This window comes from Syngnathoides biaculeatus, chromosome 10 (genome assembly GCF_019802595.1).
Source record: "Syngnathoides biaculeatus isolate LvHL_M chromosome 10, ASM1980259v1, whole genome shotgun sequence".
NCBI classification, from domain to species: Eukaryota; Metazoa; Chordata; class Actinopteri; order Syngnathiformes; family Syngnathidae; genus Syngnathoides; species Syngnathoides biaculeatus.
This window is the reverse complement of record NC_084649.1, coordinates 8,553,841-8,581,754: the sequence shown is the minus strand read 5'-3', so window position 1 is coordinate 8,581,754 and position 27,914 is coordinate 8,553,841. Positions and strand designations below refer to the sequence as shown.

Sequence of the window (27,914 nt, the reverse complement as noted above, 5' to 3'; positions counted from 1 at the left end):
GAAAGGCCATTCATTAATTTTGGCCTCCCAAATAAACATCTACATTTTTGTAGTGTTTTTCAAGATTGAAAACATCATGCTGTATTTACTTTAAAAAATGTGTAGCAGTAACAGATTAAAATACAATAAAACATTTAACTGTGCATCACGATTAACTCATTGAGACTCCCAGTGTGCGTAACTTGGCCACTGGGGGAAGTATAAAACCATCATAAAGACAACAAAAACATCCACAACTACTGTTGACTGCAATATTATTTGTTGCATTTCACATCACATGCGTTCAAATATCCTTTCCCAAAAGGGTTAAAATAAGTATTGTTGCTATTTGTTATGGTCTCTGTGCCGTTTTGCATTGTGGGCTCGCACTAAACTGTGAAGGCGAAACTGTGTGGTTATTTTAATTGAACAACACATTTTCATTTGACATAAAACGTCAACTGAACAATAGCATTAAACACTTTGAAGGCTATTTTTTCAGGGGGAAGAATAGTTCACCATCCAGCAAACTGCTTGTTTGTGAAGTGGACTTGAATTTTCGCTCATAAATCAAAGCAAAAAAACCCAAAAAACTGCTAAACCCTGCTCATATCTTGAAAAACTGAGAAATCGGGTCAAACATGTCCCAATGCATCAGTGTAATGTTACTTGGGGGTCAAATGTTTCATACAGAGGCAAGGAGACTTACAAACATACCATATAAATGATGGTTTATTTCTGTTGAAAACATTACAGGAGTTCACCCAAAAACAACAATATCTAATTACAATCAAAATCTCTAAAAGGCAAATGAGCCGGATCAAGCAAGTAAAACTTCACCGTTTTACTTTTTCTTGTCAGTAAATAAAGAAAATATCCTCTAATATTTGGCTTTCTTCCAGGTCCTGCTGAGAATTCAGAGGATAAGGCAACACAGCTGTTGGCAGGCTTCTACAGATGAGTTTAGATGAAGTGAAGAGCGGTCCATGTTGCAATGATTTGGACCTACAGGATGATGGTCTGCATTGGTCAAGTGCAGGACTTGGACTAAAGATATCCAATAAATCAACCACAGAGAAGTCTGGCCTGGGGGGAAAAGAGGAGAAAAGGAATGTTGCCGTTTAATTCAATATGCAGTACTGTCTTTCTGCAGAGGCATTTCATGGGCAAAGCTTTATTTAAAACAGAGCCTGACGGATTCCAATTGACTGTGGCTTTGTTGCACAAGCAACCGGAAACAAATACTTTAGACAAATTGCGAAGGAATATTAGCTTCAACTTGACAAAAATGTGACCAAGTTGAGGTACCAGCAGCAGAAATGCAAATGGCCCTCTTATACATGAAGTACGTGCTAAACTACTGCCAACAGCCTTCCGTTTAGTAACATCATTAATATAAAAACAAATCACCAAACTGATTACTGAAATATGGACTGATCTCTAACAAGCCAAAACCATCAGTACACTCCAAGAGAAGTGCATAGTACTCATACTTGTCAGTATGAGAGGGGCAAAGAACTTGGTGCCTTGACGCGTGGAATAGAAATGAGCAAATATCTAGTGAAATGAATAAACCAAAACAAAGAAGATTAGGCTAATAGAGATTCAATCCCTCAGTCTGTCTGTCTTGATACATTATTCAACGCACTGGAAGGACAACCATTCCAAACACAAAACATGAATTCTTCAAAGCTTTACTGAAGTTGCTAACATAATTCTCCACTCGTTTAAAGCCAAATCTATTTGCATCACCTGGAGCGCTGCTCACAGCTCCCCTAGGTGAGGACCATGTTTGGCATGCACTTGCCGTGGATCATTTACTGCACGGCCACAGAGAAGAAAATCTTTTCTTTCTAGGTCATTTCAGTGGCATTCATCAATAGACAAGATTGCCATGTCATTCGCACACTTCACTTGTCGCTGTTGTTTCTTCATGCACCAAAGCCCACAAAATAACAAATAAAAACTTACTGGCAACATGCCAAATGCTTGTCACTTGTGATTAAAAGTAGTTATGTTTGTTTTTACGTATAACATAACATGTGTTGAGTTCGAACATTTTATATTCAGTTTTCTTTTGTACTTTTGTAGCAGGTTACATCTTGTTTTAATTTACGTTTTATACAATAGCCCAACTTAATTGGAATTTGGGTTAGCATTTGCTGTATAATAATATTTCTTGGGATTACAGTAATATGTACTGTAAATGGCTGGTAAGAGACATCAACAAACGACATTCAAAGTTAATTTTTGCTCGTGCTCATGTAGACATTCATGAAAGCCATTTCCTGACTTGGTTAATAAATACCCAAAAAGCATTGAAACTTTTGAGACAGGATAACTGTAAAAATAAATGCATTTTTAAAAGCCCAGCGGGAGATGGGACCTCAAGAAACCTCATATATTTTCCTCATTTGGTTTCCTCCCTGTCAACAGGCAGGAGAGAGTGAGCAAAAGTAAGAGTGACTGCCCATGAGAAGGAGAGAAATTAAGAGATGGAAAGCAAATGCAGCTTAGTGGATGGAGAGGAAGGCAGAGAGGAACGAGGAGGAGGGACTTTGGCTAGGTTCCGTCTCACGAAATGTGAGAATTTGCATTTTTATTTGTTGATTTATTTAACGGACAGGGCTCTCAAACAGCCATCCATCAACAAACGACATGTTGGTAATGAATAATGCATCACTTAACGGCGGTCACAATCTATAACAAGGGGTTGGGGGGTGTACAGTTTGGTCAGAGTGGTGGTGGAGCAAGGGTGGGGTGAAGGGGTGGCATAAGGCAGAAAAGAATGCCAGGAGAGATTCAGAGGGCTTCAACTGTGTAACAGAGACTTGGTGACTTTAAGCTTTGAGGTGCAGCCAGACAATCTACTTCAAGGGACTTCCAGAAAATCTGTCACTGCAGCCCACATTCAGGCAAAATAAACAAATAAATAAATCAGCAGGCAGGAACAGATGTTTCACTGCAGTCAGAAAACAGCCCGTCTGTCCAGGCAGCTCAGTAATATTTGTCCAAAAGTCCAAATCAATAATAAAAGAACAACAAAATGTACACTGCAGAGTGAGCTCCAATTCGTAAGACAATCCCGATGCCACCCGTTTGTACCGCTTCATCACTGGAACAGTGATTTTATTTCATTACATTCTTAATACAGTGGTTAATTTCTTTTTACACATGTATGTCAGGTACAAAAAATCTTCACAATGCATGAAATTAGCTGGCCATGGGCAACCCACATCCATCACATCATCAGAGGGTAGATAGTCTTATAGAGCTCGTGCACCTACGTCATAAAATCTCGTGACCGCCATATTGTTGGTCTAACAAAGCATTGTTGCAAGTTAATTCAGTTGAGATGGAACGAAAATATGTCGTATAGTACGACATCCAGAGTTTTGTCCGATACCGATAAACATTCAGAAGGTGATAATAAACTAAGGTACGTGGAAAAATTGGCATAGAGGACCCATAATTAATGCCGAAGTTGATGTTTTCGCCAATAAGAAATTTGACTGTTAATTCACTTTCGCTTTTCTTGTACAAGCGGATCTACACATGTAGCTGGTGAATATGTCGTCGACATTTACACAGAAAAGTTTGAAAGCGTATAAAAGTCTGGACGCATATAAATACTTCGTTGCTGGATCTGTTCTGAAATAATTTCCACATAGTGTTGGATACCCACTCAGATTTTTTCAATACAAATACCAATATTTAAATAAATGACCCCTGGTTTTACACAAACTCCCATTCATTAACTATGATTGGGGAAAAAATGTAGGACAGGGAGCCGACTCTTCCGTACATGGAAGCATATTGCAGCCACACGTTCCCTACCTGAAATGAAGCAATCGCCACAAAGGCGTGTGTATTTGGTTGGGCACCTTTCATCCCCTTTAATTGCCGAAATCCATCGATCTTTTCTCGTCTTTTCAGCTGGTATGCTATAGAATCATCTCTTTGAAGATCAGTCTCGTCTGTTTTGACTACCAACAGCACGACAGGTCTCGGGCATTGTGAATATTCGGCTCCGGTTCATTATCTCTCACAATGTCGAGCAGCTCTGTTTGACCAACAATATGGCGCAGTGACGTCACGTGCACGAGCTCTATAGGCTGCCCTCACACCTGTGTCCTCTCTCCCTGATCCAAATTCAGTTGATGGGTTTTCAAACAACGCCCGTGTAACCACCGGTTCCTTTTGAAAAAAAAATTCACACAAGCACAGGGAAAGGCTCAGAACTGTGTGTCAGATGTGCAATACACTTGTGTATCAAGCCACCCAGTATTCTATTCTATTTGAAGTCAAATAAAATTGATTTATTTTTTCCACGTATATGTACAGTGTCCCTCACATTTAGTTTGAAATATGTCCAGACAACTGCTCTGGATGCATCCCCGCTTGTAACTCTCACTGCACTCTTTCATTAAAAATAGCCGTCTCACCCTGCTGCCCTTATTCATTTGCAGTCCAAACAGTAAGATAGAGGGTGGGGCATGGGGACGGGACTATAATGGTCAAAGCATATATCCTGCATATCAATTTCCCAACCAATCAATAGCAAGTGCATAATAGCAGGCAAGATGTAGATGAGATGGGTGGGTCCAACAGAACTGTCTCATTACTAACTGGCACAGGATTCATGAAAGGATTAATAAGGTCCCTTCATGTTAACCTAAACTTTGTTTGGCAATTTGCGCGTCAAGATTGAAAGATGAGGCACCTCTGTGAGGCACATTGTTGGTAGGTAAAGTACCTACATGTAGCACATAAAATGAATCGTAATTCATATTTCCCAGCTCCTCTTCACCAAGCAGCGTCACAATAACAGTTTTGGACTATTATCCTGATGAAATGTGTACCCTCGTTTCATTTTCATAACCCTCGTAGATGGCACCAGAGTTTTGTCAAGAATGTCTCAGTACATTATACCAGTCGTCCTAATGAAGTTCAACAGTACTATTTGCTGTAAAGCAGGCCCACACCATCATGTTCAAACCTCCGAACTTCACTGTTAGTAATGTGTTATGAGGGTGATGTGAGGAGATTTCTCCTCCAAATATGGTGTGCATTATGGCATCCAGTTCAATTTTGCTCTCATCAAAACAAACTATATTCTCCCAGTATTGAACTGGCTTGTCCAAATGTTGTTCAGCAAACTTTAAGTGAGCTTTGACGAACTTTTTTTTTCCACCAATGGTGTCTTGCGTAATGAGCGTGCAATACAGGCCATAGTGGCAGAATATATTATTCTCTCAGGATTTTGTGAAGCTCTCCACAGGTGGCCTTGGAACATACAGTTGATGAAACACACCTGTAACCAATGCCAATTATTATCGATTGCAAATATAAATTGGTGATTTTCCTGAGACAGCTTTTTGCTCTTACCCATCAGGAGACGTGTCTTGACTAACACCTTGTCGATGAGACCTTTTTGTAGGCCATCAATTAGGACTGAACCTGAGATATTGATTTGCATTGAGAAGGAGCTAGATTGCTGTTTGATTATGGATAGATTTTAGGTGTTGTCTTGGCTTTCCATTGCACACTCTCTCTTTCATATACTATATATATGTGTGTCTGTGTGTGTGTGTGTGTGTGTGTGTGTGTGTGTGTGTACATACATACACACATACACACACTAAACTATTGCAAAAAACAGCAGTGCTGCTTAACACTGTCACAGAGAAATGCACTTCACAAAGATATTAATTACGTTAATTAAGATATATATTATTGGCATGTATGAATTCAAAGGGGGGGGGCTAAAATTTTTATAACGTTGCTGTGTGACAGGCACCTGCCCTCAACATCCTTCTTATATCTTTCACACAAATTCTATTTGGATCAGTCTTACACCTGCTTCAAATTTGCACCTAGCATTTTTCCTGCTCACCCTCATCCGCCACTTCAAAGTTACTTTAAACATTGCTGCCTCTTGCTTTCTCTGTCTCATTACTGTTGCAGAGAAAGGAGGGAGGGCAGTGTGTGCATCCAGAAGTCTGTTCAATTACACCTGCTGCAAGGTCCCTGCCAGGCGGACTAATGGAACGCAGCATGTCTCCTGACAGGCTGGCCGCAGTGCTAGCTAGTCCAGTAAAAGCTTCATTTAGCATCTCACTGCCGAAAAGTTAGCTGAACTAAAACATATCATAATTTACCCTGAAAATGGAAAGTCTGCCAAATCCTGTTTAAAATGTGGGCCTGGGCTTTTCTGTACTACAGTATATAGTTCTTGGAGAGTGTCAGAATTATACTTCATAGAGAACATACAGTAGCCTGAGGAGCATGTCTGTCACATGCACATACTGTAAGTCATACAGTAGCAGGAAGAAGTATCTAAAATAGTAAACCCTTTGGAATTTCTTGACATTTCTGCATAGATTATTTTCATCTAAAGCAAAAGCATACACTGGTAACTGGTTGAACCTCTTTTGCCCCACTGCCAAACATTTCTAGTAGTTGCAGATCAAAATTTTGGGCCATTCCTTTTTACAAAAATATTGCAGTTCACCAAGATTCCTGGGATGCCTGGTGTCAATAGTTCTTATGAAATTATGCCACAGCCTCTCAATCAGATTCCAATCAGGACTTTAAACCATATATACAGTTGTATAAAACTGGAAAAAGGTTACAAACGTATCAGTAAAAGTCTTGATGTTCATCAGCCCAGAGTTAGACAAATTGTCTCAAACTGGAGAAAGCATAGTATTGTTGCTTCTCGTCTTGTAAAGATTGACTGCAAGAGCTCAAATGGAAAATCTGAAACATATTGGACCTACTGTAATTAAATTTGGAAATTGTATTAAATGGAAAGAACAAGAACCTTCCTTTGGGTATTCAGTTTTTTTTTTTCAATCTAAGACAGTGCTTCTCAAATAGTGGGGGGGCGACTGTTCCAGTGGCAGGGGGGCATGTGCGATCCTGAAGAATATGATTTGTCATACAAGAAGGAACAGAAAGATCATCACAGCTCGTAATGTTGATTTTTTTCTTTTTTTTGTAAGTTAAAGAGTTTTGTATATTGTTATATATAAATGATTTGTTTTTGTTTTTTTTTATTTCAGGGAAATTGATGTACTTTATTTTCTGTAACAGACTAAAAACAACAATAAATGTATTCTTTATTGTAAGATGATCTATAGCTCCTACTTTGGTATTTTCTACAATGTCCATAAGGATTAGATATGATTTTCCTTTATATAGAATGTTATTTCGACCTGTACTCACGTAGTCTGCGGGTGGGGGAGGGGGGTTGCAATTTTTTTTTCTTCTTCCTAGGGAGGGGCGTCGTACCAGAAAATTTTTAATGATCTTGATGATAGGATTAATGAGTTCTCTATTGATGTTCAAGTCTTTAAAATATAAAATACCTTGGAGCTATTGGGTTGTGTACCATAAAAAAGAATGAACAATAATTGAAACAATGAATAAAATGTATAAAAAATATATAAAATAAAATGTTTGTTTTGAACTGTTAAACTGAATGTAACAATTTATGTTGAATTCAACGGTTGTTGTTGTTTTTTTTTAAATATTGATTGGCTAATGCATTAATTGGACACTCTAAATTGCTCCGAGGTGTGATTGTGAGTGCAGCTGTTTGTTTCGATGTGCCCTGCATTTGGCTGGCAACCAGTTCAGGGTGTACCCCGCCTCCTGCCCGTTGACAGCTGGGATAGGCTTCAGCAATCCCGTGACCCTTGTGAGGATAAGCAGCTAAGAAAACAGATGAATTTGCTAATGTGGAATGCATAATGTATGGAATGGGGCAACACCATGCAGCCTTTGCTTCTGCCAATTGTAGTTGTACTGTAGTGTTGTGTTGTGTTTTATTGCATGCAAAAAATAACGTATAAATAAATCAAGGAGGTTAAAAAAAAAAAAAAAAAACAAGACTATTACTGCTGACAGCTGACGACAAAAAAATCACTGGCACATCCACATCTCTCATGAAAAATCTACCATATGTACACTAAAACACAGAACAATTGGGTTCATGGAAGAACATCAAAGAGAAAGTTGTATCGCTGCACATTTCAAGTTGCTTAAGAGCATTTGGATGTTCCACAGTACTATTAACAAAATATTTGGAGGACAAATGAAACCAACGTTAAATTATTTGGGAGGAACACAACACCATGTGAAGGTATCATGGTATCAGTGTGCCTTTCTATCTCAGGGATTTGACAACTTACTATTCTCAGTGAGAAAAAAATGAATTATCAGGTTTATGAAGTTATTTTGAAGAAAAACTTGAGGCCATATGGCCAACAGTTGAAGCTCAAAATAAGATCTGTTTTATACGATAATGATCCCAAAAAACAAAGCAAATCGCCATATTTCATCCCCTCCGATGTCTAATTCCCCCCATACTAATCACTGCCACTTCCTGGTCCACTATTCTTGCCTCTTCTACTCTTCCTTCTCTCTCATTTTCACCTCAAAGTATTCTTTCCATCTATCCAGCACACTAGTGGCACCAGTCAATACATTTCAATCTCCATCCTTAATTACCTTAAACTGCTGCACGTCCTTCCCATCTCTATCCGTCTGTCAGGTCAAACTGTATAGATTATTTTGTCCATCTCTAGAGTCCAACTTGGCATACATGTCATCATGTGGCTCTTGTTCTGCCTTTGCCACCTCTACCCTTGCTCTACGTCACATCTCAACGTATTTCTTTCTCCTCCTCTCACTCCTCTCAGTGCCCCACTTCTTCTTCGCTAACCTCTTTCCTTGTATGATTTCCTGTACTTGAGATTGCACCACCAAATCTCCTTTTCCCCTTTACTGACAGAAGATACACTAAGTACTCTCCTGAATGTCTCTCTGGTTGTAGTAACCCTGTGTTCCGAAAGCTCCTCTTGTCCACCAATCCCCGTTTCACTTCTTCCGAAAAAATTGCACAACACTCTTCCTTGCTGGTCTTCCATCACTTGGTTCTCTGCTCTGCCTTTGACTTCTTAATCTTCCTCCTCACCATCGGAGTCATTTTAGACAAAACTGCATGCATGTTTAAAGAGTGTTTTTATTACACATAGACCCAAACTGAGATTCCGTTTCTTCACGCACGTTTGTTATTTTGTCATTGTACAAATAATATGGTCCAGTATAAACTTTACCGATATCCAGATGTCTTTTGAGTCACAGGTACTGTGGTGAGCTCCACAGGGCTTGCAGGGAATTCTACAGGGGATGTGGCTTTGTCCTTTTTTGATTGCACTGTAGCATCTGCCAAAAAATTAAGATGAAGTTGTTGGGAAGCCAAAGTACCAACACTCAATTCAACAGCATGTACAGTTGAAGCCAGAGGTTTACATACACTGTGCAAAAACACACATTTTGTTTTTTGTCTCACTGTCTGAAGTCAAATCAGACAAAACCACTCGTGTTTCAGATCACTCAGGGTCACCAAAATTATTTTTGTTAAATCCCACAATAATGGGAAAGAGAATTTCTAAGAGAATCTTATATTATTTTCTTTGCAGTCAAAGGTTTACATATGTTTCCTTTGTATCGAGTAGCATTTCCTTTGAACTGCATGACTTGGGTCGAACATATTGGGTAATGTTCCACAAGTTTCTGACAGCAATCTGTTGGAATCCTGGCCCATTCCACTTTACAGAACTGGTGTCACCGACATTTTATCAGAAGAACACAGTTTCATTAACAGAAAATCTAAGGACAATATTTAAAGCTCTTTTTGATGACAATGATGTTTTCACTATTTTCCTGACTAGCTTTGGCACAAAACAGGTGGATGGTTGTCAAGCATGTATGATGCTAATTACTATTTGGAAAAGGTGCCACGTACAGTATTTGTTATGATTTGCTCTTTAAAGCAACCCAATTTCCAAATTTTATGCTGACGCTTTTCCGAACAATTTTTGTCACCACTTTCTTGAACAAATTGGTGAGATAACATATGTGGCATGTCATGCTCATGACAAGTAACAAGATGGCGTTCTTATTAACTGGAAAAACTCACCACAAAAATCAAGAGTTTTGTCCAGCGGAGCAGTTTGTGAAAAGTTGTCATGCAAGCACTGTTGTGCATGATGATTCTCTCTGTCACACAGACAACAGGTATCAGACATTGCATTATCATCGGGAATTTTGATAAACATGCCAAAATAATTAACTCTAATTCTATGAATGACTTCTATGGGTCTATTTTGCTCGGCTATTTGTTTTACCTGGAGGGAAAGTCTTGACTGTGGGGAGGGTCCGGATGTGATGTTCCATTGTTTGCTAATGATTTGCAATGTTTAGACTGACATGCTTCTTGAAACCTAACATGAATATGAGAAAAAAAACAAACTATGGAGTTATGTTCTGCCACACTTCTGAGCATTGTACCAATGCTAGCTGACAATCATCCATCCCTTAATTTTTTTTTATCCTGCTTATCCTCATTGAGGTTGCAGGCCTAGCTGCCAATTAAAAGAAGAAACAGTTTTTGGAATGTGATCGTATGGTAAAACCCACCAGAACATACAAAATCCACATCAAAAGGAGCAGAGATGTAACCTCAATAATCTGAACTGTGAAGTTGACATGCTAACCACAACCTCACCATACTGCGAATATTTACCAGTTGAATAAATGTACAAATCAAATGACATCAACGTTAATTAACTATATACAATGACTTCTTTTTTTAGAGTCTACCTTATGCAGTCGAGATGTGACTGGGACAGCTGCTGATTCTGTCTACTGAGCCGCTCCTCCTGATCAGCCAGTCGTGTCTGCAACTTCTCTCTCTCCATTTCCAGCTGCATCTTCTGTAGGAGCAGCTGGTGCCTCTTTTCCTCCCAGTCTCCACAACCAAGTTGAGGGATGGTCTCCACTTCCTTATTCTCAGTGGCCAACTCAGTCCCTCCATAGTTACTATGTGGAAAACAGCGCATTACTGGTTTGATAATACAGTACATATTTGAAAGTTACAAAAAAGTATCATCTTGGCATCTTAAATGTTTGCAAAAACTGAACATAGCAAGGGTGTACAGTTTCATCAGATCAACAGTACCTTTGGTTAGAGGTCTTCTCACAACTTTTCTCAAAGGAATGGCCATTTAGTCTATCCAGCTGGGTGCCATCGCCAACATTATGGAATCCCCCTTGGTAGTGCTGCAAACCAGATTCTCGTGTCTGAATCCGATGCTCACTGACTTGCACACCAGCATCAGTTGCACAATTCTTACTAAAATAGGAAGCAGGTGTTGGAATACTGACAGCTTGTGAGTCTCCTCTTCTTCCACTGCTTCTCCTGTGCCCTTGTGGTTGATGTGTTTGACTAGCAGCAAGACTAAGGTACGAGCCATCAAACAGTAGCCCATTAGCTTGGCTAGTAGATTTAATCATGGTTTCATCACTGCTCAGCACCTTAACACACAAGAAAAATAATGAATGCCCTTTGACCAACTCAGAAGGCTTCTAAAAATTTGCGGAGTGCTTTAGTCAAAAGACAAGGTTGCTTTATAACCCATAGAGGATAATATAGTGCTGGCCAAAAATGAAATTTGTTAATGTTTGAATTATGCACCGATAACCCAATTTGTTCAGATGTGTATGCATCGAGACGATTTTCTTCCACTGCACATAATTACAATGGCGTGCACCGTACTATTACGCTTACCATAGCCAGTTTGGACCTGACAGAGGCGGGAAGATTAAGAGACCAATTTTCAACTGAGCATTAATGGCAGGTAAACCAAGGTCAGGCACATTATGAGATAAACATAAGGAGGAAAAGCCCATCTTATAGTTGACTAGGGAAGGGAGAGTGTGACTCATTTGCTAAGGGTCAGGGAGCAGGCAAACACCCATTATTCAGAGTCACAGTGGGACAATGAGGTTGGCCATGTCATCTATTCTATCTCCAAACGCTTAGGCAGAAGAGTGTCTTCCCTTCTCAAGTGTGACCTTGAGAGAGTTTTACTCTGGCGTAATCATATCGAACCAAGCGACTTCTGGGGACGTCTACAGTCAATTGATATGCATTATTTTGGCACTTAGCCATAAATGAGCTGTTGCATGAAGTCTCAATGAACCCTTTAGCAGCAGACTGAGTCTATAGTACCAATGCTACCGTACCTTATAGTCAGCTTGTGCCTGGCTAAGCTCAGCAATGGACTGGTTGAGCTTTATTTGTTGCTGAGTAAGATATTGTTGGTAGAGCCCAAGCAGCTCTTGACACTCTCTGTACTGCTGCTGGAGGCCTGGCACACCATTAGTTAAGGAAAAGAGCACAATCTAACATAACCTTGATCCCAGGACTGAAATTAGACTTTGCACTTGAGAATGGGGTTTAAAACTAAGGGACAATTTAAATTCCTGATAAAATAGCAACGACATTGTTATAAAAAAAAAAAGTCTGCCATGCCAACATTGCTTTTAAAAGTGTGTTTTAAAAGATCACTGTATGCAGATAAGCTATTTTTGAAGAGACTAAGAATTATTGTGGCTATATATACCAAGCAACTGAAATTAAACTATTGTTTCTGCAAACAGCTACATAATTGTCAAGGAAAGTAAAGAAAGGTTCAAAAAGAAAATCAGAGTTTGTGTTAGCGCACAGAATTTATACCATCTGGTTCAATCCATGCTGCACAGGGCTGAACTGAGCTGAGCTGGGCAGCGCCATACCCGGCATTCTGCCAGACAGAGAGTTGGCAGATACAAGAAAACTAATCTGGAGCGGGACTACTGCTGCGCCTCAGGAGCCCACTAATGGCAGTGGCACCACCAAACCACAGCAGCACATACAAAGGTAATGAGTATGAGATACACAGAAAAACCCATACATATTCAATAATCAACTTCAGTTTTACTCTAGTCTTTCTAGGACACACACACAAACACCCTGAGGCACGAGAGCACAATTTCCCCACCTGCACTAACACTCCCACACAAATGCTACAATAAAAGCAAGTCGCACACACATCCTCCCACCCAAGCTGACCATAAAGTGTGTTTCCTCCAGGCCATATATTTTTATGATGGTGGCCCTGCTACCCCAGCTGATGAGTTTCTCAGCATCCGTTTAAAGAAAAAAAGCCCAGATATTAAGAGGAAATCAAAGTTCAAAGTAGAGTCGTATTGAAGAAATAGTTGGCAGAGCACTCCATAAGGAAACACTTTGGTTGTTAGAGGACTTCAATCAGGTTGAGGAAATGAAACAGAGGGAAAGGGAAAGGGAGAGGGGCACAACTTTGAATTGAGGACCAGACACAAGACAAATGCAATACAGCAGCTTCCATAAACATTGAGAAATGTGAGGAAACACTTTGATTGAACCCTCCATCTAAGCCACCTGCCCCCCAGCACTGATAATGTCTGTAGAAGTCTTGCTCGATGAAAGGACATCACAAGGACATCACATCATGTAAACCATTGCTGGGAGGTCTATTTATGCAGCATGAATAAGGAAGTGTCTTGCAGGGGAGATACTGAATATGTGTACACAGCAACACACACACCCTGATCCAAGATTGTGTTGCGTTGCAAAATGCGTGCTATTCATAACTCAAAAGATTTGAATAAAATATATTTTCCCGGGATTTCTTACCCTTAAAACAAATAATTCCCCGTGACATAAATATACAATACGGTACATCACGTTGAATAAAAATGGTTGTGTGAGGGATGACACACAAACATCGGTACACAATGATGAATGCCTTGCTGTGCACCAGTGTCCTATCACTGTACATGAAGGTAAAGAATGCTAATAAGGTGATGGCAATATGTAATCTCTGGACATCAAGCACAATAGGCATTCTGATCCAAGAAGAACAATACTAACAAGATGACACTTATGTGGCAGATGCTACAAAAACAGGCTTTCTCCACATCCTTGGACATCGGTCAAGAGCCAAGTACAGTAAACGGCAAGCCCATGGTTGACATCACAGTTGCAAATTGCCAACAATGACTTACTCCTCCCCCCTTCTCCCAAAATACTCAAAATCAAGGGCTGGGGTTGAAGAGGCCTGTCAAAATGATTCACTTCCCTGTCAGGCTGAGGCTAAAATGAAATTATGAAATCCACTTCAAGGAGGAACAAATTTGCACAGGAGGGGGACAGAATATTCTAAAGCCTACTTTAGCACACGAAATCAAACGGATTGAGCCTGAACAGGAGTGTAGGACAAAAAGGGGCGGCGATTGATGACAAAGTGTGTTCGTAAAAGGAAGCAATAATGGGGAAATAATTGGAGCTGACAGCTTGCATAACCTTGTAAATGCCACCGAACCTAAAGAAAATAAGGGTGAATCAAAGTCACATCCACAAAAATAAGTAAAAATTAGGAACAAATAAAGAGAAAAGCCTACATATCACTGGAATTAATAAATTGTGTTATGGTCCATACCTAACACTGAAGCCAAACAAAGGAATACAAATGGGTGCAACAAATATAATTTGAGTGGGATTCCAGTTCAGTCATAAAAGTCATGAGATTTAAATAAATGATGGCAAAGTCACGCACACACAGCCAGACAATAAAAAAGGGTGTTAATTCAATGGCAAATACGCCACTCTGTTTGGTTCATAAATCTGACTCTAATAATAATGCCTCACCACCCCTGAACATCACCACACTCCAGTGGTTTTCTCATTCACTCTTTTACACTGTGGGCTTCAGTATCTTGGTCAGTGAGGCTTTGACAGGACTGCAGGAGAAGCTCAACCTAGCAACCCTTCAGTTCCAGAGCCAGGTTCCTCCCACTACTTTTAGAAATTTTGTAAAACTACTTTGTATATACTTCGTGATAATACACACAGTTTTCCATTTTAAGACTTGTCTGATGGGAAGCTGTCGACAGATGCGTAACACATGCTAAACGTCCAGGTTATAACATGTTTTCTGTGTTGTATAAATCAAGCAATAACGACAACATATTTTCTTTAGTAATCTGATTACAATGGCATATCAAACAAAATTACCATGTGCTACCTGTGGATTTCCTTCAGTTGCGGCTCCTGCTGTGCCACGATGTCCTCTGAACATACCAACATGCTTTTAAATGTACAAATCCATCACTTCTGTCTGAAACTAATTCAATTCAAAATGTCAGCCGAACACCCAAATATCAAGGTTGCTTTTTCTCTCATCCTTGGTGGCTTAGAGCTAAAGTATAGCCCAACACTTTTTACACACAGTCAACCCTGAACCTTGGTTAGATAAGATCAGCTAAGGCGTCATGGAATTAGATTTGACAAGACTCTCGTTCAGTGTGTTTGCCTTTGGTGTCTCCTTAACCTTTCTGTGAAGTGCCAGAACCTTATCCCTGAGAAGTACGTTCATGACTCTTGCTCACACTTTAAAAGACTACGTTATTCCCCACTCCCCACAAAGTGCTGGGAACCTAACATTTTTCTCTCTCAAATACCTTTAAATGGAGTTTAGAACTTTGGTGTAAATGCCAAGACTGCAATTCAGCGCACATTTAATTGAGCTGTGCCATCCTAATTTAACACACTTCCATTTTCAATCATACAATTTACCAGTAGGGTCAATTACTCTTCATATTTTGCAGCAATTTAGCCTCAACTGATTACGCTGGGTTACCCTGATTGGAATTTTAAAGAAGACAGCGGGGTGCACAAAACATTAAAACATTATTAGCCTCAAATTAGTGATTAAAAATATTCTGCCTTTCACTGTGCAAAGAGGAACGGACATCCAATGCATATAGGAAAGGTTACAATAACACATTGTAAAGGAACACAATAGTCTTCTTAGTAAATACCAAACTTAATAGATGCTTTCGAGTTTGGGCCATTGCTCCAACCGTGAAATTGATTTTGTGCACAAAAGCAAATAAGCTGCAAGCATTTACAAAAGACAACTGTGGCAGGTGTCAAAAAATTGAAATGAATCTTCCTATTTGTCTGCCTTTAGTAGGAATTTCACAAGTTGTACAACGCCTTGCCCAAGACAACAGTGCCCCCTGTTGACTTCCACTTATATAGCAAAATGTAGCAAAGACTGATTCATTCACCAGAAAATTCATTAGGTACATCAGCAAAATGTGATGGGAAAAGTTATTTTTATTAAAGATTTTGCATTTGCAAAGAGAATACTAATTAATATAATATTAGTCTTCATTATATTGTGTAGCACAAGAAATCCTACATATGTTATGTTTAAACTGAAATACTAAGTAATATCCATCCATTTTCTTGGCTGCTCATTCTCACAAGGGTCGCGGGGGGTGCTGGAGCCTATCCCAGCTGTCCAATTAATGTTGCATGTTTTTGGGTTGTGGGAGGAAACCAGAGTGACCAGAGAAAACTCATGCAGGCATGGGGCGAACATTCAAACTCCACACAGGCGGGTTCGGGATTGAACCCGGGACCTCAGAACTGCGAACATGCCACCTTTATTAATTTTTGGTTATCCAATAAAATAGTCTTCTGCTATGTACAGTGTAGATTTACGAAACAAAAACACTTGATTATCTTAAAAAAAAAAAAAAAACAACTGGCCATTCATTAGAGTAAAATATCTTTTCTCTTGGAAGTTCATAATTGTTCTATAACCAAGCAAAAATATATCTTTGTGATCACTCAGCTATCTGATCGAATTTTCAGGAGGATACTCAAATCCAACAATATTTGATAGCTGCAGTAGTGCACCCCCCAATTTAATTGATTAAATAACTCATTGTAACAGGTGCATTTTCCACATTCCACCTGGGAATTATTCAAGAAGTAACGAAAGTGTGTTCTACCAGAGTTCACTACAAGTAACTAATACTAATTATATTACATAACTATTAAGGGAACATGTTAAAAGGATGACTTGTCACACATAGGGAGAACATATTGTTCAAATTAGATGTGTTATAAAAGATTAAGATTAGATAACCTGCTGTAACCAAGAAATTGCCTCTTTCATTGCATTCTAGGTCATCTGTGAAATAGTTTGACAAATGAGAACATTGATAGTCGATTCTTATTATACCAGAATTTTGTCAATTATATCTGAAAGGATACTTTCTCTTTCATGTGCTATAACCAAGTTCTCTTGCTCCAGTTTTTGTATCTTGTTTTCCAAATTATCATGTTCATCTTTGAGGCGCTTTACTGACTCTTCCTTCTCCTCACTCACTCTGGAGAAAAAAAAAAGACAATAAATTTTGAGACTGTAAAATTACACTGGTGGAAAATGTGGGGGAAAAAACAAAGCAAGCAAACACGCAAAAAGCATGAGGAATTTCATTAATATAACTCAATTGGATTAACACATAGCGATTACTCCCATACAGCTCCCCACCTGGCGAGTTCTTCTATGAGGTTCCCAATGCGTCGTTTGTCTTCAGGGCAGAGGTCTTTTAGACTGACTTGGCTCTGTGTCCTGCTACTTTCAAATATAACCTTAAAAAATGTGGTTTAATTGCATATCCAGTTTATCCATATCATTTATAAAAAGGAGAAAAAATATCATGAAAACCTTACTTGTGTTACTGGGGGTATAAGAGCTTGCGCTGGGAAAAGGCTGTTCGCAGTGGCTACAGAAGCACTGGCATGGGCTGATGCAGAACCATGCTGATCATTTTGTAAATAGCTCTGTTTTTTGCCACCTCTCTTTAATGGCACATCAATATTACAGTCAGAAGTGCGTCTGGCTTGCATCTTGGTGCTTTTTTTACTTGAGCTCGTCATGACGCCTGGCTTACAAGAGACCACTTCATCCACTCCTGACATTGGAGGGAAAAAAAAACAGTAAGTTTGACAATGCAGTCTGAAAAGGTGTCAGGTGCTCTCCACCCTTATCGTTTCGTCTCACTAGGAATAAATGCCAAAGGTTCTACCTCCTCTGCAAACTATGTAATCAAAGACAGTAGAATAACGTACAACTTGTAAAATGTTATCGAGTACTCCCATTTCCACACACGTTCCAAGAACATGCACGGTAGGTTAATTGACGACTATAAATTGACCCTGAATTGGTATGAATTTGAGTGTGGATGGTTAGTTATTTTTTTGTGCCCCGCATCTGGCTGCCGTCCAATTCACTGTGTGCACCAAGCTTCTCGCAGGGGACCCAAGTGAAAATAATTCACACATTGACTGATGCATGTGTGGGTTATTATTATTTTATTATAATTGTTGGAAAGGGTGACAGAGTGGATCAGTTGGAAAGCACTGGCCTCACAGTTCTGAGGTCCCGGGTTCAATCCCGGACCTGCCTGTGTGGAGTTTGTATGTTCTCCTCGTGACTGCGTGGGTTTCCTCCGGGCACTCCGGTTTCCTCCCACATCCCCAAAATATGCAACATTAATTGGACACACTGAATTGCCACTAGGTTTGATTGTGACTGTGGCTGTTTGCCTTGATGTGCCCTGCGATTGGCTGGCGACCAGTTCAGGGTGTACCCCGGTTCCTGCCAGCTGATAGCCGGGATAGGCTCCAGCACTCCCCGCGACCCATGAGGATGAGCAGCGAAAAAAATGGATGGCTGGATGTTGGAAAGACTGTATTTTCCAGTGCCAAAGTAAAGTGACATTCAGGTCCTGTCGATTATAAAACATTCCAATCTTGTAGTTCTCCTACGGTTCGGTGCAGCTTTTACTACTTCACTACTTTCACTACTTTTGATACTTGACTAGTACTAAAAAGTACGTCGTTGTTTTGGATAGATTAGTATAAAGGAAACTTGAAGGTGGGAAAACTCTGGAGAAGACCACGGGGGCTGATAAAAAGTTAACATACCACTCTCCATCCAAAATATTCCAGATTTTGCGTTTCTTGCTTCAGCTGCCGCCGCCATGTTGAAACAACCGAACAAAACGTTTCGAAGAAATTGGAGTACCGCCTCTTTGTCAAATGTAAAAATCTTATTGGCGGTTTATCTTGAAGACACTTTCCTATTGGCTTACGTGTGTTGGCGCTATCCCCAAAGATGCATACGCTTCCTTGTTCGTGTAAAAATAGCTGGAGCAACTCGAATGACTTGATACTAACGCGCTATTATCGTCATTAAAATGTAGGGAAATTATACATACTAAAGAATTGTCATGAGCAACAGGCAGTATAGACGTGACGAACAGGGCATGTGTAAGACAAATAACACCGCACGGTGGCAGTGATGCAACATCTTAACAGAAGAAGAGGATGAGGAAGAAGAAGAAAAAGAAGGAACATTTGACAAGACAAAAGAGCTTTAGAGAGTGTCTGTTCTTTTGTCTTGTTCGTCATTTTTAAACCTTTAGTGTAGATTTCAAATTCTTTAAGGAACGTGTTTAATTTGATGTTCAAAACACATTTCGTCGCTACTTGGTCGAATCACATTCGAGGTGAGACGCTCCGCATCGTAGTGTTACCACTCTATTTCTAGGCAGGGCACGCCCTTCAATAATACTGGCTCTGGGCACGCTTCACCGGACCATGATTGGCTGCTGAACAAACTCATCAGGACGTGATGTAACTCAGGAGCCAATCATGTTGCATTAGGGCGCGTCCTGTCTGGAAACTGAGTGGGAATATTAATAAAGCAGAGGATATCGGTGAGCTACACTAATGGTCAACCCAAAGCGGCTGGTGGTTTGTGACATATAAACACTGGATTTTATCACTAAAATAATGGATGGGACGAAAGAGAATCCACAGTTTAAATGTCTGCCTGAAAGACTGACACTCGGCGTCACTCGAATCCTTGGTAAGTATTTAGATTTGGCACTGGAGCCAGCAGCATCTAACGTTAATAGCAAAATGTGACCTTAAATACTATACTGTACAGGGTTTTCTACGTACAGTCCATTTTAAAGGCTATTTCTTTTGTGATAGAAAATATGCCTGGTGTTGTCGATGTGCGGCTCGCAGAGAGGGAGCCCGCCGAGAAAAGGAGTCTGCTGTCCTGGGAACAGGTAAGGGGAAACCGATTCCAAAGGCTGAAACTCTTAACAATGAAATTTCACATAATTAACAGGCCATATGTTTTTCCCCCACCCCAGAAAAATAATTGTATTTTACCAGAGGACCTTCGAGATTTTTATCTGACAACAGATGGCTTTACACTGACCTGGAACGTCAAACTAGACAGCAAGTGACCTTATCTATAATTTTCTTACACAGTGATTCTCAAACTGTTTGCACCAAGTACCACCTAACCAAATATTTTTGCTCACCAAGTACCAACAAAATGACCAACATTGAAATACAGTCACATAGCAAGGCCAAGTGTACATAAAAAAAATTAGGTACAGGGTTTATTCCTAAAAAGTACATTAAAAATATTTGTTAGCTATGAATATTTGTGAATTTGGGCTCAAGCCCACCCAAAATAATTCGTCTTCAAATCTTTTTATTTGGTGTTAGCACCATCTTTGGCAAAGGCAAAAAAGTAAACCTCATTTGAATCATTTAAGAAATAAGCAAGTTATGACTTCATTTCGATATTCACGCATTGCCTTTAATGGCAGCATCAACCTTGCCAACATGGCACATTGGTTATCCAGGATCTTACAGCGCACTGTTTTATCTTTTTCATATCAATGGTCAGAATTGCTACTCTTTGTGATATTTTATTTATTTATTTTTGTGTCGTGTCACTGTGCCGAGAGAGTTTTGCCAATGTAAAATATGTGTCTTGGCGCAATAGAGTTTGGGAAACACTGCAACAAAATAATACATGTACTGTGCTCTACTATATTAACGTGAGTGGATCTTGAGTTTACAATGAAAAGAGCGATATTATCCACTGTTTTTCCATGTCTACCTCAGATGAATGTGTTCCGTTAGGATGCATGACAATTAACAGCGTGGGCAGGTTGCAGCCTCTTCTCCAGCCAACACAAGTTTTCTCTCTGCCAAATGCACCGTCTTTGGCTGACCTCGACTGGGAAGAGAGCAGCGCGGAATGTGGTAAAGCTCATTCATCAAATTCTGGTTTCATCTGAAGAAAATTAATGGGTCGCCATGTTGGTTCAGTTGAATTCACCCCAAAAATGTTCTGGATTCATCTTTGTCTCTCGACAGGGTCAAATGTATCCACACTTCCTCCACATTTTGATTTTCGGAGTCGCATCTTTGAATTGGATTCATGTGCTGGGAATGGCAAGGTGTGCTTGGCATACAAAAACACCACCCCAGGTGCTCTTGGAGGCATTCTGTTAAAAGTATATATTTGAACTACACCGATTTACTTACGTTATTTTCTTTTTCTAGGTTCTGTAGCCCAGAAAAGTGAAATTTGGTTTCTAGACCGCTCACTTTGCTGGCATTTCTTAAGCCCAACCTTCTCCTCCTACTACCGCCTCATGATCACTCACCTGGGCCTGCCTGAGTGGCAGTATTCCTTCACACCTTATGGGCCCAGTCCGCTAGCCAAGGTACCAAAGACAGTTTTTCTGTAAATACTTTATATCAGCCATACTTATGCACGTAATACACAAGCTATAAGGCAATCACTGTGATTTGACGGGCACAAATCTTTTTTTTTCCAACATGGAAGCACACTGTCTCCTGCTAGTTTACCTGACTCCGTCCCCCCTTCGGCTCTTAAAGGGGTACACTCATAATCACAAACACCGTCCACCCACACAGTCTGGGAAACGTAGAGCAAAGAGAGATGCTGCTTGTGTTTTCTGTTTATAATAATGGTAAAAGTAAAAAAAAAAAAAAAATGCTGTTGCTTACTGAATGTCGGGGTATGTGAATAATAGAAGAAAAAGTGGTGAAACTGGATGAGATTTTCTCTTTTTTGAGTAAAAAAGGTATGGTCTGAAGCCAAAGTAGAAAGTACAGGATGAGATGGTGTCTAATGTTAAAATTCCACCTTGGCACAGCCTAATCGAGGATGAAAGCACAGACAAAACAGTGCACAAAAAGCTAATTCTGTATTTTAAATATAGGAGGCAACATAACATTAACCTTAAAACTGTTTGGGAGCATCACTCAGCTTTCAACATGCATTGCTAAAGATATTCGGCAAGCAATAATTCAGTTTTACTCCAAGAAAACCATTGTGGGTTTAAAAAAAAAAAAAAAGAAACAAAGTTGCAAGTGACCATTCAAATTTATATTTCATAGTTTGCTTGGTTTAGTTACCAATGTATTTTTTTGTTTGTTGACATTTTCATTGTAAGTTTGCAAAAACACAAAATTGTTCTTAGAAATGTTCTGATGGGAATGTAAATGCTGTAATCTGAATCTTTGAATGAGCCATGTAGCTTCATTGGATGACACTGATCTGATCATAGTGCATACATCTGATGTTGCTCACAGTGGTCAAAGGAGGCGCTCACGGGTTTAGTGTGTTTGCTCAGACAGGTGAAAAATCAGAGGGAACTTTGATCTTCACATTAATTTACATGTTTATTTCATAAACGTTGGTAACAAAAGAAGCCTGATCCTAAACAATCAGTATTCACCCGGAAACAGGAAATGCAAGTTAACCGTACTGAGCATGTTCCGAAGTGATGCCAAAAGCACATGTTCCGAGCTGCTTCACGTACTGGGAGCGTATTTACGTTGAAAGTCATCAACATCATGACCTATGTCAAAGGAAATTCACTTACACTGAAAACTGGGATATAACACAGGTAATGTTTCAGTATCTAACTATAATAAATATGAGATTGTGATTTACTTTGACTTGATCTAAGTTCTAAAATTAGACTAGTCTGTCCATTTATCTAAATGCGAATGGTCATTTTCTCCCGTGATACCGTGTTATGTTGAAGTTGAAAAATGTTCCCCTCTACATGCAGTAGGAAGCTATAGATCATCTACTGCTAGCTTTCATCAATGCATTGACAATAGATAGCGCCGTAAATTACGCTAGATTATAACAATACATCATGATGAAATAAAATGATTTGATTATATGAATACTTAGTTTTGAAATTGAATGTCTATTGACCTCTTTAAAAATGTCTGTCTCAGTCATGTTCTTTAGTGTCAATAAATTATGATTATGCTATTAGGTAACAACTATATACTGTGGTATAACAACTCAGTAAGTTCAGTCCATCCCTAATCACACCCGCAACTTTATCTGCGGTCATGTCAAATGTGAGTGACTGATAAGGTGTTTATTTTTGGCCATTCTGATTAATGCAGTGTTTTTTAAAAAAAACAAAAAAAACTTTGGTAAGACACAACATTCAAAGAAATGAACACATACAAAAAGATTTGTATTAAAAAATCTAAATGCCACTGTTTTTATTTTCACATTTGTTTTCGTGTTAACTCTCTAACACACATTCCCTCTCCAGCAGTGGGCATCGCTATACCAACCGCTGACCTCCAGAAGTGAATTCAGCCTGACTCATTCTGCTGGCAACTCCCACATTAACAAGTTAGATCCCACAAAGGCCTTTAAAGCTAAAGCCAAGGTGCCCACCCCTAAAAAGAAGCCATCCACGCCATGCAGCCTCGCAAGCAATCCCAAAAGCCAAGGCAGCAGTGGAAGACCTGGTGTAGTGAAACGATAGCTCTTCTTGAGGATAACATTTAAAATATTTAAAAACTAAATGTGAAAATTGAGACTGTGTCGACAAGAGTCCGTGGTCACAGCTTCATCAGAATCAGCTTTATTGGCCAAGTGTGTTTAAAAAAAAAAAAAACATAAGGAATTTTTCTCCGGCAGTCGGTGCCGCCATGGTACGACATTCAGAACAAAGAACAAGAGACATGTCTGTTCATAGGAACTATTCCTTGTAAGTCGTGCAAGATGTAAAATCTTCTTCATTTAGAACAGGTAAGAGATAAGTGTGTTAACATTTCACATTGATTCTGGAGCAATTGTTGTTGTAAATATTACAATTTTGAATGTATTGTATCAATTACAATATATGTATACCAAAAAATAAAATAAAGTAACTATCATACTTTCGACTAGATGATTGAAAATAAAATTTGGCTGCTATTCCTGTTCACATGATTGATACCTGACACCATGAATCTCACAATGTCAGATTTTAATATTACCAGGTGCTAATGACTATGTATATATCGATTTACTGTACCACTTATCCTCACCAGGGTCGCAGGCATGTTGGAGCCTATCACGGCTGTTTTTTGGCGTGAGGCGGGGTACATCCTGAACTGATCACCTGCCAATCGCAGGTCACATTTCAACATACTCACATTCTCACCTATGGGCAATTTGTAGTCGTCAATCAGCCTCGCACGCATGTCTTTTGGGTTGTGGGAGCAATCGGAGTACCTGGAGAAAACCCGCGGAGGTACGGGGAGAAAATGCAAACTCAGCACAGGCAGGGCCAGGATGTGAACCCCAATCCCCAGAACGGTGAGGCAGATGTGATGTAAAAGGTAGATATTCAGGGAAAAGGGTAAACCACTGTGCCACCCGTGTTATATAAATGTCTTTAAAGAAGCATTTTTTTTTTCTTTAATAAATTCTTTTCTAGTGGCTGCTATCATCGTCATCATGTCATATGACAAGGTAATATTTTTACGTTTGCTCTGCTCTGCATGAACAAATAACAGATGAGCACTTATTTCTCTGCATAATATTAAAATTGCTGCTGTAGTCTCTTAAATGAGGTATTTTGATTGTAATAGTGTAATACTCAATTATTCCAAAGTTAGGCCAGCTACTTCATCTTTGGCATCAACAATAAAATACTGCAACCTCGAGTCATAAAAAAAACTGTTTTAACTTTCAACTTGGCCAACATCTCACTCCTGTCTGTAAACAGGATGTTGAAGATTTGCATATAATAAAGAGCATGCCTGTGACTAACTACTTAAAAAAAGCAGTCTTAACAAGCGATGCAAATAGAGTGACTAAACAAGTACAAGTGAATAAGTGCAAATCCCGTATTTGTGTCATTCTTTGTGGATCGTCATAACAGAGCAGTCTTGGAATGTTTCAACTGCGCATGTGCACACAGCTTGAGATGATCAGTATGTCTCATTAATTGGGGGCCTCACACACAAACATTATTATCAATGTTTTGCTTTTCCGACGGCAGCGTCTCAAACTGTTTTATCCGTGCACTAGAATGTTCAGAGAGTGGAGGGTGGTGAAGCTCCACTAAGACTTTGTAGATCCCCGCCCCCAGTACACCTCCAATCATAGGGGCAACAATGGGTACCCACCACCAACCATTTCCAGCCCTGCACAGATAAAGAAAATGCAGAACTGATGGGTCAACAAGTATATAATTTTCACGTTAGAATCAATCACGTTACAGTTAGTGAGATTGTCACATATCCATCCATTCATTTTCCATACCACTTATCCTCACTAGGCTCACAGGTGAGCTCGAGCCTATCCCGGCTGACTCTGGGCAAGAAGTACAGCCTGAACTGGTCGCCTGCCAATCCCAGAATGGATCAAAACAAACAACCATTTGCACTTACATTCACACCTATGAGAAATTTAGCTTTTAATTGACCTACCATGCGTGTTTTAGGGATGTGGAAGGAAACCAGAGTGACTGGTAAAAATCCACCCAAGCACCTGGAGAACATGTAAACTCCACACAGGGGCGACCGATTTCAACCCAGGACCTCAGCGCAGGGCTACCTAGTCGGCTCCATGCCACCTGTATCTCATATGGAATTGTCTAATTTCAGAATAGCATGTAGCTTTGTGAAAGTTCACATAGTCGCGGCGATAACCCGCTTTGGTGGAATTTCAAAAAATGCCTAATCTATCTTTCCATTTCTGATGCACCAATTTTATAGGATCTCTGTGTGAGAAAGGCTACAGGTGCACAATCTTCTTACTCTGAAATTTCTTCAGAATGTCACTTGAGCAACATTCAAAAGAGAGGTTTATTAGATTAGTGCTAGAAGATCTTTCGCGTCAAATTCGTCAATACCTGAACACGTCGAGCCCCCAGCCTGCAATGGACGTGAAGAGCCTCGGCCCGATGTCTCTGGTGGGGTTGATTGCGTAGCCACTGTTGCTGCCCAGAGAAATGCCAATGAGAAGCACCAAGAGACCAACGGCGGTCGGCTCGCTGCCTGCTGGGGCTGGTTTGTTTTTCTGATCAGACAAAGCCATCAAGCACAGCAGAAGCATGGCTGTGCCAAATACCTGCCAACGGCACAATAAAAGTCACGACAAATCCTAGAGAATTCCAGACATGAATAGTTCAACAAAGCAAATTTTTTGGTGGGGTTGGCGTCTCATAAATCCAGTTTCATGCATACCTGGTCAATGAATCCACCCAACAAGGAGAGGTACGGTGCGGGATAGGTGGCAAAGATACTGGCAGTAGCCTTTACACCGGTGACAGTCAGATTTCCACCACAATAGTCGTGTATTGCTTCTGCAAACAAAAACAGTAAGTAATCAGAACATTTAGTATGAAAAAACAAATTGGTCAGGACCAATTGTTCTTGTTCATGGTGTGTGTCCTCACCATAATACACAGCATAAACTGTCCCTGCTGCAAAAAAGGAGCCCAATAGCTGTGAAAATATATAGAGGGGGAGCATCTTCCATGCGAGGCGCCCAAACGCGCACATGGCAAAGGACACCGCTGCGTTCATATGAGCGCCTGGTGGAGTGACACAGCACAGCCTGGCACACATTGCATTTATCTTTTGTGATTTAAGAGGGAGTCAGCTTTTTTACCTGAAACTTTCCCTCCGACGTGAGCTCCTATTGCAACACCCAGCCCAAAGCCCAGGTTGATACTTATGTAATGTCCGAATGCTCCTTGTCCAGTCACAACCTGTGCCACAGAGCCCAGGCCAAACACCTGGATACACAAGAGAACAGTAGTTCACTACTAAGGTCACATCATTTGGGCGATGATTGAGGACAGACAAAAGATCCTAATAAATACTGTAAGTCCCTGAAACAGACAGGAGTTGTAAACTCCCAAAAATATAAGGCACCACTCAACACACAAAATGCATCTGAACTTTAAACTCAAATGAACAGACTGAAGAGTGCAAAAGGCTATCACTGAGCTGTTCATTCTGGGAACAGGAAATCTGTCGTGCTACTTCCACAAGTCATGGACCCTAAAGTTAGAAAGTATGAAGTGTCTAAGTACAACGTAGGGGTGCACACCAAAATGTGTGTTGCTATTACAATTTATTGGATGCAGTGCATGGACTGTATGCTGGTCCCCTGGCTTCACATTGTATCGCTTCCAGTTCTAAAAATGGGATCGATGGGACAGCAGAGAAACATGTGACTCTCGTGACCCTAACACATGGCCCACTGCCTGACCCTTCTTCACGATACCAAAACCTCGTGAGCACACAATATGTTTGGGGTCAGAGGTCATTTTATCATAATCACTAGAGTGATAATAGTAATCATTAATTCTTTAATGTGTTTACATAAAAGCAATGTCTTAGTTTTTGTTTGATTTTGTTGCCAATGTACATCACCCTTCTCACAAAATATGAAGCAAATATTTCTTACCATCATTACATATGTGCACAGAGATTCAGCAAGTCCCACGCGAACCATTTCATTCCTTAACCGAAAAGATCGAGTTAGAAGAGATCCTTTTTGGTGAGACAACCCTGGATCTATTGACTGTGCAACGTCTTTCATTTCTTCTTCTTGTACTTTGACCGATTCTCTCATTGGACCTCTTTGTCTTGCAATACTATGTCAATAATGTTGAAAAGCAAAGCTGGAATTCAGAAAGATTCTGAGTTCGGACTTAAAAAACTAACATGCTGTCCCATATAGTTCACAAATACAAATGGTTCTCTGTCCAACAGGAACCTCTGTCCTCTAATATAATGTCACGCTTTCTGTGCCTTCCCCTCTCTCTCTTTTTCGCTTGCTCTCACTCTTGCTCTCGTCATCTCACATTGCAACTGGGACCACATTTTATAGCCACAACACAACCTCCCTCCCTCCGGATATGCTCAAACTGGCACATCCTCCAATAGATTTGCTTTATAAGACGGTACGTGGCCAATGAGCAAACAGTTATTTGAAACATCTGCAGCCATCGTTGGACAAGGA

General features: G+C 40.0%; 3 protein-coding genes across 6 annotated transcripts; 1 reads left to right on the top strand and 2 right to left on the bottom strand.

The window, feature by feature from the left end:
- Positions 1 to 693: 693 nt before the first annotated feature.
- kiaa1328 (KIAA1328 ortholog) lies at positions 694 to 18,859 on the bottom strand. Of its 2 annotated transcripts, XM_061832055.1 has the most exons (12): positions 18,707 to 18,859; positions 17,450 to 17,691; positions 17,268 to 17,368; positions 16,988 to 17,103; positions 12,079 to 12,203; positions 11,218 to 11,367; positions 11,012 to 11,112; positions 10,654 to 10,872; positions 10,179 to 10,274; positions 9,971 to 10,050; positions 9,105 to 9,213; positions 694 to 1,065 (listed from the first exon to the last, which is right to left on the bottom strand). In XM_061832055.1, the coding sequence occupies exons 1-12, from the start codon at positions 18,762 to 18,764 to the stop codon at positions 837 to 839; spliced, it is 1,626 nt and encodes a 541-aa protein (XP_061688039.1). In that variant the 5' UTR covers positions 18,765 to 18,859; the 3' UTR covers positions 694 to 836. The 2 variants fall into 2 exon arrangements, with proteins under 2 accessions (XP_061688039.1, XP_061688038.1); XM_061832054.1 differs by having other exon boundaries at positions 11,012 to 11,367.
- Positions 18,860 to 18,914: 55 nt separating this feature from the next.
- tpgs2 (tubulin polyglutamylase complex subunit 2) lies at positions 18,915 to 23,826 on the top strand. Of its 2 annotated transcripts, none has more exons than XM_061832061.1 (7): positions 18,915 to 19,652; positions 19,781 to 19,860; positions 19,948 to 20,035; positions 20,717 to 20,857; positions 20,972 to 21,085; positions 21,161 to 21,324; positions 23,215 to 23,826. In XM_061832061.1, the coding sequence occupies exons 1-7, from the start codon at positions 19,577 to 19,579 to the stop codon at positions 23,428 to 23,430; spliced, it is 879 nt and encodes a 292-aa protein (XP_061688045.1). In that variant the 5' UTR covers positions 18,915 to 19,576; the 3' UTR covers positions 23,431 to 23,826. The 2 variants fall into 2 exon arrangements, with proteins under 2 accessions (XP_061688045.1, XP_061688044.1); XM_061832060.1 differs by having other exon boundaries at positions 23,212 to 23,826.
- Positions 23,546 to 27,531, bottom strand: aqp7 (aquaporin 7). Of its 2 annotated transcripts, XM_061832057.1 has the most exons (6): positions 27,357 to 27,531; positions 26,553 to 26,679; positions 26,338 to 26,475; positions 26,126 to 26,244; positions 25,792 to 26,009; positions 23,546 to 25,081 (listed from the first exon to the last, which is right to left on the bottom strand). In XM_061832057.1, the coding sequence occupies exons 1-6, from the start codon at positions 27,522 to 27,524 to the stop codon at positions 24,892 to 24,894; spliced, it is 960 nt and encodes a 319-aa protein (XP_061688041.1). In that variant the 5' UTR covers positions 27,525 to 27,531; the 3' UTR covers positions 23,546 to 24,891. The 2 variants fall into 2 exon arrangements, with proteins under 2 accessions (XP_061688041.1, XP_061688040.1); XM_061832056.1 differs by having other exon boundaries at positions 26,126 to 26,475.
- Between the last annotated feature and the right edge of the window lie 383 nt (positions 27,532 to 27,914).

Bases quoted from the DNA above. Each gene is read 5' to 3' on its own strand.
- kiaa1328 (XM_061832054.1), bottom strand. From the start codon at position 18,764: ATGGCGGCGGCAGCTGAAGCAAGAAACGCAAAATCTGGAATATTTTGG. The intron at 17,369-17,449 runs GTAAGGTTTTCA...ACATTTTTTAAG, and splicing joins TTATACCCCCAGTAACACAA to GTTATATTTGAAAGTAGCAG. The intron at 10,275-10,653 runs GTAGACTCTAAA...TATTCATGTTAG, and splicing joins TCACATCTCGACTGCATAAG to GTTTCAAGAAGCATGTCAGT.
- tpgs2 (XM_061832060.1), top strand. From the start codon at position 19,577: ATGGATGGGACGAAAGAGAATCCACAGTTTAAATGTCTGCCTGAAAGA. The intron at 19,653-19,780 runs GTAAGTATTTAG...CTTTTGTGATAG, and splicing joins CGGCGTCACTCGAATCCTTG to AAAATATGCCTGGTGTTGTC. The intron at 19,861-19,947 runs GTAAGGGGAAAC...CCCCCACCCCAG, and splicing joins GTCTGCTGTCCTGGGAACAG to AAAAATAATTGTATTTTACC.
- aqp7 (XM_061832056.1), bottom strand. From the start codon at position 27,524: ATGAGAGAATCGGTCAAAGTACAAGAAGAAGAAATGAAAGACGTTGCA. The intron at 26,680-27,356 runs GTAAGAAATATT...TTGTGTATCCAG, and splicing joins TGTGCACATATGTAATGATG to GTGTTTGGCCTGGGCTCTGT. The intron at 26,476-26,552 runs GTAAAAAAGCTG...TCACTCCACCAG, and splicing joins CGTCGGAGGGAAAGTTTCAG to GCGCTCATATGAACGCAGCG.